We start from the raw sequence: 13,788 nt of genomic DNA on the forward strand, positions 1-13,788 counted from the left end.
CTTCTTACTGGGGCCAGCACAATGAGAGTTAAAAACCAGAAGGCTCTGCTGGCTAACTCAGCCGCCACTCTCCTTAGAACACACTCCCAGTTCTTGAAGCAGCCTTTTCTCATAACAGAAATGTTTGCAGTGAGGAGATGAAAATGTTTTTGTTCTCTTTGGACAATTGAGAGATGTTCAGTCAGAATGTCAGAACTGACCGTTGAAAGGCGGGTGCCTGCGGCCACGCTTTTTTTTTTTTTTTTTTTTTTTTTTTCTTTTTTTGAATGCAGAGCTCCACCAGTGTGGCGGAAGGAAGTGCACAATGATTGGTCTGTTTCTCTGTGGAAGTGTTCAGGGTACACCCAGTTTTACTTTGCATATATTTACGAAACATCTGCCCTTTTCTTATTCTTAAGTCCTTCCCTGCCACCAGCCCCCTTTCCCTTTTTCCCTGGTTTCTTTCTTTGTTGTTGTTGGCTTGTCTAACTTTTTCATTGGAGCTTTCATTTTCCGGTTGAGGAGCGACTTCATCAGAGTGTATAATTTTAATAGAGAGAGAGAGAGAGGAGGAAAGGGGTGGGAGGGGAGAGAGAGAGAGACAGAGAGAGAGAGAGAGAGAGAGAGAGGAGAATGAGAACGAGAACTGAAAAGAGAGACTGAGAGGCCAGAGCCTGGCAAATCAACCTTTGGCATGGTGACCAGGAGGAAGGTTCTGGTCGGGAGTTTGCCGCTCTGAAATCCGCTGGAGTCAGCCAGTGTGCTGCTGCCCTCTAAAGGCTCCAGGGAATAGTGCATCGCCACAGAGGCTTGAAAAGACTTGCCCTCAGATGTGCCATGTTTATAATTCTTTTTACAGAGCCTCAAAATGTATTTTCAACTAATTATGACAGGACTTATTCTTTCCTCCTTAATAAACTATGAAGTGCAAAAATGGGGTCAATTCACAGCACCTGTGCATGTCTAGGCATAAACGAGTGCTATATTTTAGGGTTTCTCAGCTCCAGAAAAAGGAGTCCAGAGAACCATTAGAAAGGGTGAGATAGGACATGAATTGCCTCTGAGGATGGTGAGCAGTTCTCTGTTATCTGGACAGTTGGGAAACAGCCCAGTGGTATAAGGGCAAGTAAAGTGACATAAGACAAATAAGGGGGTAAGCCAAAAAGGTTGAGTTTTTAACATTTCCTGTTTATAGAGGTAGCTCCAATGCCTCTGTGCTATGAATATTCTCCCAAAGTGATCATTGAGGCAACAGGAGGATGTGGTACAAGATGTCAGTCAGGAAGCAAGAGCGAATCTAGGGAAGGAAACAAGGGCATTGATATGAAGAACAATATGATTTTTGCAGTGTTAAAAATAAAAGAGTAATATATTGGTGCTTTTGCTATGTCTTTATGTTTGAAAGAAAGCTTTCTTAATTTTCTGAAGTACACATCTGAAAGTATCCTAGGCCCTATCTACGAATATCAAAAATAAACATTTTTTTCTGCTAGGTGACGTATGTCATTATTGTTTTGTCGCTATATTTAAATGAATCGTGAGGGCCAGCCTAGCCTTACTGAGCAAAATAGTCCTGCTCTTATTAAATGCCCCTCATCGACTTAAAGCAAAAGCAGCCAGTCAGGTAGTTTTGCTACCTTGCTGCATAAAAAGTAGGAAACTTCATTGGGATTCAGACTATGACTATTCTTAAAATACACTTTAATTTCAGCTTCCTTTCATTCTGTCCACAGTCAATTACTGAATGACAGCTTTGTCTAAGCTACACTGCTTAATAGTATAGACAAGGCAGTAAACTCTGGGAGGGAAGGATCCAGGCCTGTTTTATTCTTTAGCCCATGTTGGCACATCATGGGGACATCATAAATATTTGTAAAATGAATATGTAAATGAATGAATGACAGGAGAGAAGGAAGAAGGAAAGAATAGATGAACACAAGGAATACAAAAATAACTAAGACATTTCCTTACCTTCAGAGAGCTTACAGTCTCACAAGAGGGATATGCACATAAATAGCCATTATTGAAATAAAATAGAGTGAGTGAAATAAGATTAAGGAAAAAAAAAAAAGAGCATAGGCGTTTCAGAGAAAGACCTAGGGAGGAATTCAGTGTTTGGAATGAAGTCCTATCTGGCAGAGAGGAATCAAGACAGTTACAAGATGAAGACACCATTTAATAAGTATGAAGGATAATAAGTATGATTTCAACAGGGCAGCAATGAAATACGGGATATTCAAAGCAAGAGAAAACTTGAGCAAAGATGTAGACCCCAGAATGTAGACTCCCAGGATGTTCTGGAGGATATTCAAGAAATCTGAGGGTCCAGTATGGCCAATATATAGGACACATGAGAAAAGTTAGAGGAGATACGGAACCAACCTTGAGTGTCAGGCTAATGTAGTCATCTTAGATTTAGTGAATGCAAAGAAACAGGACTAGAGGAGTGAAGGAGGATGGAGAGCCAGTTAGTAAACAATCGACTAGATAAAAAGCAGTAAGGTGATTGCATTGAAATTGGAATGGAAACACAGATGTGAAAAAAAATACGAAGGAAGCAGAACTATAAGAACTTATTGATGAATTGACTTTAAGGCAGAGGAAGGTGTATAGTGATGCTGAGGTTTCCAACCTGGTGGTAGACAACAGTGATGGAGATACGGACCTCAGAGAAAGCATTGGTTATAGTAAAGGAGTTGGGCTTTAGCAACTTCGATCTTGGCTACATCTTTAGACTGAAAACCAGAATACCAGCTCCTTCAGGGTCCATGTAGACACTCAAGATTTGGGGGTTACTCCCATAGTCACCATTCAAAAAACAATTGATAAGGTCTTATAATTTGTTGCTTCTCTTCTATTGGCTTCCTCCATACTGAAAAAGATGTCTGAAAGCCTCTCTTCTATTCTAATCTTTATCATGCCATCTCTGCCTCCTGCCCTCTGAAGAAACAGATTTTATTTCACAACCTGTTGGACTGAAAACACAGCATACTAATCATAACACCATATTCTGCGAGGGCAGATTTAACTACCCAGCACAACAAATTTAAATACAAAATATTCTGCATAACAAGTCCATTACCATGCTCATAGAAACAAGGGAAACATGGAAACAAATCTACTTACAACAAATTCTGTACCACACATAGTCTTCTACAAATAAAAGAAATGCTTTTTCTGGTCACTGTCCACATAATGATAGAAAAAGACACAAATCCAAGGGAATTGGAGAAATGTTCAGAAACTATTAATAATAATCCAGTTTGGCTGTGGTCTAGGGTACGAGTAGTATAAGCTAAGTATTTGTTAATTTCATATCAGTTGCATTGTCCTGGGGAGAGGAGACCTGAGCTGACTGATAGCTGTGCTGTTTTACTTCCTATTCCTGACCCCATATAACAATTAGTAACAATTACTTTCTAATTCCCTTCACCCTTCTCTTCTTCGTGTCCCAAACACACAGTCATACCCTAAACTCCAGGACGATGCACCAAATCAAAAATCTTAGACGTAGGATGAATAAAGAGTTGGAGTAGAAAAATCTCTGCATGACACCTTCCCCTCTTCAGCTACTAGAATCTAAGCTCTTCTTTTCACTTTTCACTTGCTACTGTAACAGAAACCTCCCATCACTACCCTCTCGTCTGTACAGGCTGCAAATTTAAATTGTGATTTGAAATTTATTTAAGATAAAATCTAAGTAAAAGCAAGAAAGTTGAATGTTCCATAATGTATTCCATGAGTAGAAATTTAAAGTTGGAAGGAACCTTTAAGGCCTTCTAATCCAAGCCCTTTATTTTACAGATGAGGAAACTGAAGCCCAGAGAGGTGAAGTGAGGTGCCCAAGGCCACACAGCAAGTTAGAGGCACAGCTAGTACCGTAGCTCAAGTCTCCTGACTCCCAGTCCAGTGCTCCTCCCATTACTCCACGCGTCCTGTCTCTAAGCTTCCTGACAAATGCTAGAACGGTAAAACTTCCACTAGTATTTTTCCAGACCATGTTAAAACTCCTAAGGGGGGAAGAGGGATGCTTTCTTGGATAATGTCAGCCATACGTAGCTCAAGCTGTCTAAAGTTCTGGGACAGGGTCTTTTTATGCAGCCAACAGAGTCCAAATGTGGTGCTGTTTGCTTGGCCCATATGCTTTCATGTGTTCCCAGTTAGGCCATTACTGGAGGGAAAAAAAACAAGAATCAGCTTGTTTTAAAACAAGGGACATACTGGACTCCCTCCCATCCCCCTTCAGAAAAAAAAAATCAAGTTATCTTTAACAGATTCTAAAAATGCCTTTTCCCAAATATGCAGTCAGTTCCTTCAAAGGGCCCTTTGTTTATTTTCAGGAAGAAACCCAAGACAGCTGAAAACCAGAAGGCATCTGAGGAGAATGAGATTACTCAGCCGGGTGGATCCAGCGCCAAGCCGGGCCTTCCCTGCCTGAACTTTGAAGCTGTTTTGTCTCCAGACCCAGCCCTCATCCACTCAACACATTCACTGACAAACTCTCACGCTCACACCGGGTCATCTGATTGTGAGTACACCACTAAGGTGATGGTGTCTTCGCAGTGCGGAGTAGTGCTTCTCCCCTGGGTTCTGGCTTTTTTACTTTCAGAGCAAGCCGTTTGCATTTGGTCTTCTCAGGCAGCCAAAAGTAACGTGCCACCATTTTCATTCAGCCAACATCTCTATGTTTTCAAAGCTAGAGTATATTTAAAAGCCAGGTGACATGCCATTTGGCCTTAAAAGGCTAATTAATTACATAAACCACGTTCTTTTCATAGCACTAACTTAGAAAAAGAAGTTTTGTTGCTGGTATTCATTTATTCTTGATCTGGATAATGGCACTTCCATAATTACTAAATTGAACAACCAAACATGGACCTCAGAAGGCCAGTTAGACACAAGGAAACATCCATTTTGAAATTACATAACACAAGTCAGATTTGCATTAGTTATTGGAGTCTCATGTAGCTTGGCTGAATTTCTGTCTTTCCAGTTTTTAATTTATTTTGAAGTGGTTAAAGGATAGCATAAATTTACAGAAGAAAAGAGAATGGCTTCCAAGAATTCAGAAGCCACCCAGACTTCACACAGCCAATGAGAATCCAGGTTAAAAATATTTTTTAATTAAAAAAACTGCCTAAGGGCTAAATTTGGAAATGGGCAGCTTAATGAGATCGTCGCTATTGAAATCACTTCTTTGCTGTTTATTTTTGCCATCTTCCCACTAATCTGGGAGTCACTTCTTCTAGTTCTATTTTAAGCAAGTTGATAAATCACGTTTAGGAGATTTTTTTCTTTTTCTGAAATGTAACCCAATACTTCAGAGAAAAAGAAACATGTGTGTTGACAATGGAAAGGAATGAAATAACTTTGGAGTCGAATCCAAAAGAATATTCCTTTTAGTCTTAAGATGCCCAACAACTCTTCTGAACTGATCTCCATAAAGGATGTCTGGTAACATGCAAGTAACTGGCATATTCTTCTTTAAAATGAGTAACATAAGACCCACAGAGTTTTATTTCAAAAATAAAATTTTGTCCACAAAGACAAAAATTATTAGGAAATGAGATTCTAAATCTTTTATTGTTATTTTTCTGACAGAACAAATATAACATTCTGCAAAGAAGGCAAGAGACAGATTGGTCCAGGAGATTCCATTCTCCACTTGCTTCATCATGATAATCTCCAAAGAGAGGGAAATGACCTGGGGCCAGTGTTGGGGTGAAGAGAGCTTGTTCTACTTAAGGTTGGGCTAAGACCATATTCTAACTGTCACTAGAAAATGAAAAGGGAAGTAACATGAGCCAAATCTCTGTGGCCTATGTGATTTGAACAGTCGAAGTTGCGGCTTCTGTAGAGAAACCAGGGGGCAGAAGCAGGGACTGTGTCCTGAGGACCATCCTAATCGTCACATCCTTGGACCTTCTTGCCTGGCAATCTCCAGCGTAATAGTAATGACAGAAAGAATTGGAAAGTACCATGGCACAGTGCCCAATAGGCATGTGCACACTGTCCCTTCCCACCAGGAAAATCGCCTGTTCCTGTGGTGAAGGGCCTGGAGTTTCTACACGCAAGTCTTCATTACCTGGCTTTCTGCCGCACCTTATGGGTGTGGATTACATAGAATTGCCTTAGCCCAGAAATCTTCTGTTGCAGCAAAAATGAATGTTTTGCTGAATAGAAAAAGCACTGGGCTTCACTTACTGTGCTTTATCATAAGCATCCTCTGGCCAGGCCTTAGCATTGGCATGAACTAAGTTTAAGGAACAGCGCGAGTGTGGTGTCACCATACATCTACTTGGTGGCCCTGGGGAAGCCAATGGATGTGAGCTCAGTTGGAAGAACAAACCAGGAGGAGAAACTTGATCTCCAGCTGTTTTTAGACAGTTTGATTTTGCCATTAAGATGTGTAAGTCTTCTCTGTTCCAACCTGTTGTTTAAATTGATTATACTTTCCTCCAAATATATTTGGATTGTAGTTTGTCCTGATTTGAGCCTACACTTAGAAGAAAATTGTTTTTAGGAAAGATTCACAGAAATCTGTCCATTTGGAGATTGCTTGAGAGAAGACAGGAAAAAGGTTTATTTTAAGCTGTTAAAATTTTTGGATGCTCTTCTTGCATTCAAGAGGATTTTTTTTTTTTTTTTTTTTACTTTCAAATGTCATTCTTACCATAGATTAATTTAAAAGCCTAATTTCTTTAAGGTAAAATATTCAGTTCCTATTTAGAACTAACAGATTTGGGGCATTTAAAAATAGTGCCCTTGACTTGTTAGTCTCTTTAACTTCAGAAACATTCCACCAGTGTGTAGTGTTCCAAGCTTTCACAAGTGCCTGAATTTTTATAGCACCTTTTTATTTGTCATGTGTTTAGCAAAATTATTCTTAGTCATGTTTTAATGCCCATTTCCTGTCAGTATGATCCTTCCCAATTTACAGATGAGAAAACTGAGAAAATTGACACCCAGGTAGATGAAAGACTCGCTTGTGGTTAACTCATTTGGGTACTGAGGGGTGTTTATGGATTTACTCTCATTGTGAGAGCATTTCTTATTGGAATTCTCTGTTCTGAGCCCAAAGATGGCATTCCTGGCTCTGAACAGGCATCTTGAAAATGTGCAACTACTCATATTGGTGACTGGGTTGTAAAACATGATGGATAAAGCATCCCCACAAAAGAAAAGTCAGCTCTGCATGTGAACTGACATGGTTGGGTAACCCACCATCTTTTCTGCATATGAAGGACACGGGCTGTGTTTTCCAGCAGAGATGACAAGTCTGACCCCCTAAATTCTCAGTTGGCTATTTGACTTCCTGAGCCTCTTCAAATTTTGCAAAAGATCCCAGTAGTATTCAAAACGAGAAGAAATATAGTTGAGATATGCTTTCTGTTGTGAGATGATGAGGTTAATATTGCTGCTAAAATGTATGTTGCTTTGCAGTGCACCTACTAACACAATTTCCTTTTAACAGTATTCCCCCATTACCCCCTAGCTTATCATCTCTTCACCATTGCTAAAAATCTAATGGTAAGCAAATTCACATGGTGATAATGGAAGGCATTAAGATGAGTTATGGAATCTGAAGGGTAAAAAACACCCTAGGTGTTTGATAGAGCAGTTCCCCACTAAACAGGCTGAGTATGAGCTGAGCCAAGTGCTCCCTTTAAATGCTTAAGCAGAACTAAACCAAGTCAGTAAAGCAGACGAAGCTCTCCATATGAAAAACCTTTCTTGACAGCTATCAAGCTGTAGCACATCACAGTCATATACATGTGATAGACGCGACCAGAACTTTTACTTGCATATTTCTTCCATTTTGTTTTCCCCCAAATAAGGCTCCCATTGAAAGAAGTGATTTTCCTCCCTGTGGCCGTCCTCCCTACTTCTGCTGTAGATCCACCTATTCTGATGTCTTTCTTTTGTTGCGAGCTGATATCCGTGGTGACTCACCTTCCCATGTTTTACACCGGCCTCATCAGACTGTCTCATTTTTTGAGTCCTTGCCAAGATGCACTTACGCTTGAACAGTTTTTATTTATTTTTCATTGAACCTTTACACATTTCCAAACTGTTGTGTGGGTGGGTTTAACTTTAGCTCTGTAGCATCACTCTGCTGGGGCTGGACACTCACAGAGGCCAGTGGGCTCTTCCTTTTCCAACTCTTGCCATCCGCCTTCCTTGGCCTCCCGCTCCCAACCATTTGCTTCACCCACCCGAGTCTCTGTGATTAAAATTTTTAGTACATTTGGCTCATTTTGAACTTTTAAGCAATTTTTTAGAGAACAAAACAGAGGATTTTTATGGCAAACTCCATTAATGCCACATTAAGGCTGACATTTTAATTACCCCAAAGTCAGGAAATGCAAAGTTCAGGTTCCCACAGCAACAGAAACTGTCCCCTTGAGTGCTGGCATCACAGCAGATTCTTTCATTCCCTGATTACACAACACTGGGTGTGGGGACATTGTTTTTATCCACGTATGTGGAAAGGAGCACAGCTTTTATCCTTTGATTTTTTCCTGTAACTACAGTTGAGGATATGGGTCTTTAGCTTCCCTCCCAAAACCATCTATACGTATTATCCTGAAACGGAAGACTATTATAGCTCTACATGTGCACACGGACAGAATTAAAGTTGCTGTGGGAACATTAGCTCTGATTTCCGGACTTCCGTGCCAGTCACATTTAAACCATAATGTTGTAATTTTTGGCATGTAATAAATGTGCATTTCATGTACACAGACAGAAAGAAGCATAAAATGTATTTTAAAGAGCAATTAATTACTAACTTTGTGATTAAAAAACATTTGGTGCATGTTCCTTCCCATTTAGCATCAGCTGCTGGTCTTAGCCAGGCCTAATAGATGACATACTGTGTCTCATCCTGTAACTCAGATGTACTTACTGTATGTTCCCGTTCTTCCAGATAATTAATTCCCTTAGTAAAGCTGTAGGGGGAAAACAAAATGGAAGGAATATGCGAGCATGTAAATAGGGTAAGGGATATTTTGAAGGAAATTATTCATTTCTGCGAATAAACCTTTTAGTCCCTGATAACGAGCCAGAAATCTGCTAAGTGGGTGTAGACAAAGGTTTCTGGCCACCTTACAGCATCTGGTTCAGGGCCATAAGAACAACTTGAAAGCAGATTTCCTCTTGAATTCCAGGCATGCCCACTGGGGGAGTGATTTTACTCTGTAAAAACTTATAGGCATAAGGCTTAAAAAGTTGTTTTACTCTATAACAACTTTTTAGTCTATGCTGTATTCAAACTGGAAAGTAAAAGTTATAGGAAATCAGGTAAGATGAGGACTTTGCTAAAGAACCTCTGACTTAAAGAGTAATTTTGTTTCTTCCTTTATGTTTAAATCTGGTTTACCCATTTGTGTCAGAGAAGGAAGTGTTTCAAAATAACTGTTTGAACGGGTTTGTGAGTGAAAGGAGTTAGTAGCAATACTCTATGGTGCCGTGTTTAAAAATGCAAATGCTTGAGTATATATTTGAAACCAAATGAGATAAAAAACTTTTCTAAAAGGATGTATAGCTTAAACTCTAGGTAAGGCTTTAAGGGAGACACGCTCAATGAAGAACCTCTTGCTATCTGTTCATTCTGTCTCCTGCTGTGTATTTCTTTTTGTTCTGTTTGGTTGCGTATGATATTTAACCTTTTAGAAACATACTTCAGTTTTACAGGGCTCTGATTTGCTTTTACTTGGGCTGTCTCTATGTGTGAATGTATGTCTGTATGACTGAAAACTGCTCAGGCAAGTTTGAAGGTCTCTTTGGCAAATTTGACTGCATGTTCAGAAAGTTTCCAATCGGAAAGCTGATTCAGTGTAAAACCTTCCAAAAACTTCCTGAGGCACCTGTTCACATGAAAAGATTGGATTTCTGTTGGAGGTGCTCAGAAGGCAGTGTTTATAACTGAAGATCTCTGTTTGGTGTGCCAAAAAATGAAAAACATTTTGGCCCTAGAAAACCTCCATAAATGTTCAAAATGTATAATCAAACAAAAGCTTCATTTGGATTCAAATGCATGTATCTCAGCAGATGTGTCTAAACTAACTGGAATCCCACAGGAGCAGCTGAACTGGATTTTGGTATGTCTTGATAACTGAAAGAGTTATTCTTAGACTTTGGAAGGACAAAAATGGTCCATCTGTGAAGAACCGTAATAGAGACATGGCAAAAAACAGCATCCTCTGAAAGAGTTTATTTATGGAATTTAGGACAAGTTGGACAATCCTGAAAACATTTTAGGGTCACACTAATTTGCAGAGAAAATATAGCCAAAATGGAATGGAATAACAACCACAGACAGTCACTATCCAATGGCTTGTTATTAATTTTCTAATAAATTCCGTATCAGTTAAGCAGTAATAGAGCATCTTTGGTATAACTAAGTGCTCTCGTTGCCCCCAGAGTGCTCTGCATTCTGCTTTATTCTATGTCCTGTAAGGAACTATAGATTTATCTTTTCATTTAAACTGTTTTTCTGCCATTTCATTGCCAAGTAATCTGTCAAATGTGGATTTCATGTCATACAAAGATAGTCTTTCCCTTTTTAAAAAGTCACCTTTCTGCCTCTTAGTTCATTGATATATAATCTCTTCGGAATTTTTTCGTTACCTTTTATACCCTTTATTTAGAGATTTTAGTGCTTAGTTCAGCACTTACACATTGGAAGGCCAGTTCTTTTTTTTTATTTGCTCTAACTTCCCAGAGTTTCCACTTTGTATATTTGGGGACACACTTATTTTTAAAAAGCACAGGTCTTCAAACTTTGTATCTAAATCTACCTCTATCTTTAAAATTGGCCCTCTTTTTACAAAGCTTGTTATTTCCCTACAATACCAATTTAATTGGATTTCTCCCATAGTCACTTAATGCAGTAATTTCTGGTAGTCATTCATTCATTCCTTTAGTCATTAATTCAGTCATTGATCAAACATTATCAGATCCTCCTTCTGCACCAAGTCCTCAGCTAAGATTAGGGATGAAGATAGGAATAAGACCCCATCCTCACACTTTGGAACATAATGGGGTAAATACAAATGCAGAATTAAAGTGTTCCAGTATGCACAAAATGCTACAGAGCCCCCGAGGAAAGAGCCTGTTGCAGTGGAAAGAGCTCCACACCAAAAATGACATAAACTGGATCATAAAGGAGTGGGCATTTGTAAAGTAGAAGGCAGAAGTAATGGCATTCCAGGCAGAAGGAACAGAAAGAAGCAAAACCATAGAGGCATAAAGAGAGCGCAGAGTTTTCAGAAAACAGAACAGTTCAGTTATGACACTGAGGCCTTCTTATTCTTTGCCTCATATTAATCATGGGAAAATTTGTTTTTGGGTAACATTGTCTGTTGTTATAATTCAGCTCAGCTAAATCCTATGTCCATTTTAGAGACATTTGCTTTCCAAATATATAATAAAGCAAGACACTTATTTTCTGATAGGCAAAAGCACCCTTCCTTCCACATAGCCAGTCGAAGTAAGAAAGTATTCCGAGGGGGCCGGGCATGGTGGCTCACACCTGTAATCCCTGCGCTTTGAGAGACCAAGGTGGGCAGATCATGAGGTCAAGAGATCGAGACCATCCTGACCAAAAGGTGAAACCCTGTCTCTACTAACAGTAGAAAAATTAGCTTGGTGTGGTGGCACATGCCTCTAATCCCAGCTACTTGGGAGGCTAAGGTAGAATTGCTTGAACCTGGGAGGTGGAGGTTGCAGTGAGCTGAGATCGCGCCACTGCACTCTAGCCTGGTGACTCAGTCTCAAGAAAAAAAAAAAAGTATTCTGAAGGTCCTAATGATGATTTTGATCAGTAAATCACAAAATAAATTTTCTTTTTCTTTTTCTTTTTTGTTTAAACAGGGTCTAGCTCTGTTGCCCAGGCTGGAGTGCAGTGGTGCAATCTCAGCTCACTGCCACTTCTGCCTCCCGGGCTCAAGCAGTCCTCCCACCCAGCCTCCTGAGTAGCTGGGAACACAGATGCGCGCCACCACATCCAGCTAGTTTTTTGAGGTTTGTTTGTTTGTTTGTTTGTTTGTTTTGTAGAGATGAGGTTTTATCATGTTGCCCAGGTTGCTCTGGAATCCTGAGCTCAAGCGATCCATCTGCCTCGGCCTGCCAAAGTGCTGGGATTATAGGCATGAGCCACCACACCTGGCTCAGAATAACTAATTATTGAGAGAAGTTCATTCATGGAGCCAGAGTCACCTACAGGTGTCATGCTGGAACTGTGTCATCGACTTGTGGCCCCTCCAGACTCTAACAGTCTGTCCTCTTATGAAATCCTCCCAGGTCCCTTGGCAAGTCTGGTCTCAATGCCCATTGGCTCAAGTTACACTGTGTCATATTGCTCTCCCAAACAGTGCATAGATATGGTTGTCTGCATGTAATTGTTAGGGCCCACTGCTGATTTTCAGGGTTCTGTTCTTCATCTTGCCATCTCATCCAATGCAGGAATACATCTTTAATTCTTTTTTTTTTTTTTTTTTTTTTTTTTTTTTTTGAGACGGAGTCTCACTCTGTCACCCAGGCTGGAGTGCAGTGGCCGGATCTCAGCTCACTGCAAGCTCTGCCTCCCAGGTTTACGCCATTCTCCTGCCTCAGCCTCCCGAGTAGCTGGGACTACAGGCGCCTGCCACCTCGCCCGGCTAAGTTTTTGTATTTTTAGTAGAGACGGGGTTTCACTGTGTTAGCCAGGATGGTCTCGATCTCCTGACCTCGTGATCCGCCCGTCTCGGCCTCCCAAAGTGCTGGGATTACAGGCTTGAGCCACCTCGCTTTAATTCTTATCTACAGCTGCTAGTGACAGTTTCGTGTGTGCTTCCTCTGCTCAGGGCAAATTTCATTATATAAAATTAGTGCTTCTCCATATCTGTGAAGACTTCTCACATCCGTAGTTACAATAAAAGAGGCCACATGCACTACTGCCCTTTGAGTTGGAATATTTACGATTGATTGAGAGCAGGCGTGAGGATTCTTTAAGGACTTCTTGCTTTAAGGAAATTTCAAGTCGGATCTTTCCACCAGTCACCTCACACTAGGTACCATAATCACGTACCTTATTACTTCATCAGCAGAATGCTTTATTTTTTTTTTGTGGGGGGCAGTTTCTTTTTTGCTTTTCTTCTGCCTCTGAATCATTTGTTCTCTCTGAGGAATGTGTACCAGTTGTAACTTTTTATCAGCGCTGCAAGATTAAAGGTTACCTGGTCTATACCCACTATTGTACACATGAGAAAACTGAGGCCCAAATAATGCAAGTGTCATAACAAAAGTTTCCCAGCATAATGAGTGACAGAGTCAGAAACAGAACCCTGCTCTTTCTCCCACCATTTATGCTGCCTGTTACTAAGTCTGCTTCTGGAAAAACTTATGTTTTCTGAACAGAAGAGAGTCAGCACTATTCATCCATCAATATAGTGGATGCTTTCAATGTGGAGGACCACAGGCTAAGTATTGTGCAGGATGCAGTTTTATAAACTGGAGTCCTAGGCTCAGAGACTTAGAGTCTTGTAGAGAAGATCAAATAACATTCACAAACAACTTCCGTGCAGAATGGTTAAAGATATGTCCCCATACACACAGACCCACCGGAGCATTGATTCCCTCACTCAGTGAGTATGTATAGAATATATCTTTTGTGCCTGTCACTATAGTGAGTTCTGTGAGGACACAAAGGTGGAGAAAAACACACACCGCCACCAAGAATCTTAAAACAATACATGTCCTCACATCACGAGCATCTGAAAATTTAGAAAGTTTGTAAAGTATATTTTAATCCAGGTAACAGTAATA

The 13,788-nt window shown here is 40.2% G+C and overlaps 1 protein-coding gene across 50 annotated transcripts in view; it reads left to right on the plus strand.

Annotated features, from left to right (window-relative positions):
* ZBTB20 (zinc finger and BTB domain containing 20) overlaps positions 1-13,788 on the plus strand; it is an 813,376-nt gene that overhangs the window by 763,347 nt on the left and 36,241 nt on the right. For 37 of the 50 annotated variants that reach the window (XM_074033403.1, XM_074033406.1, XM_074033411.1 and 34 more), the window contains 2 exons: positions 3,784-3,947; positions 4,320-4,507. In XM_074033403.1, the coding sequence (XP_073889504.1) occupies positions 3,937-3,947; positions 4,320-4,507 (199 nt within the window). In that variant the 5' untranslated portion in view covers positions 3,784-3,936. The remainder of the gene's footprint in view (positions 1-3,783; positions 3,948-4,319; positions 4,508-13,788) is intronic. The other 13 variants (XM_074033433.1, XM_074033425.1, XM_074033429.1 and 10 more) reach the window with 1 other exon arrangement.

This window comes from Macaca fascicularis, chromosome 2 (genome assembly GCF_037993035.2).
Source record: "Macaca fascicularis isolate 582-1 chromosome 2, T2T-MFA8v1.1".
Taxonomy (NCBI): Eukaryota; Metazoa; Chordata; class Mammalia; order Primates; family Cercopithecidae; genus Macaca; species Macaca fascicularis.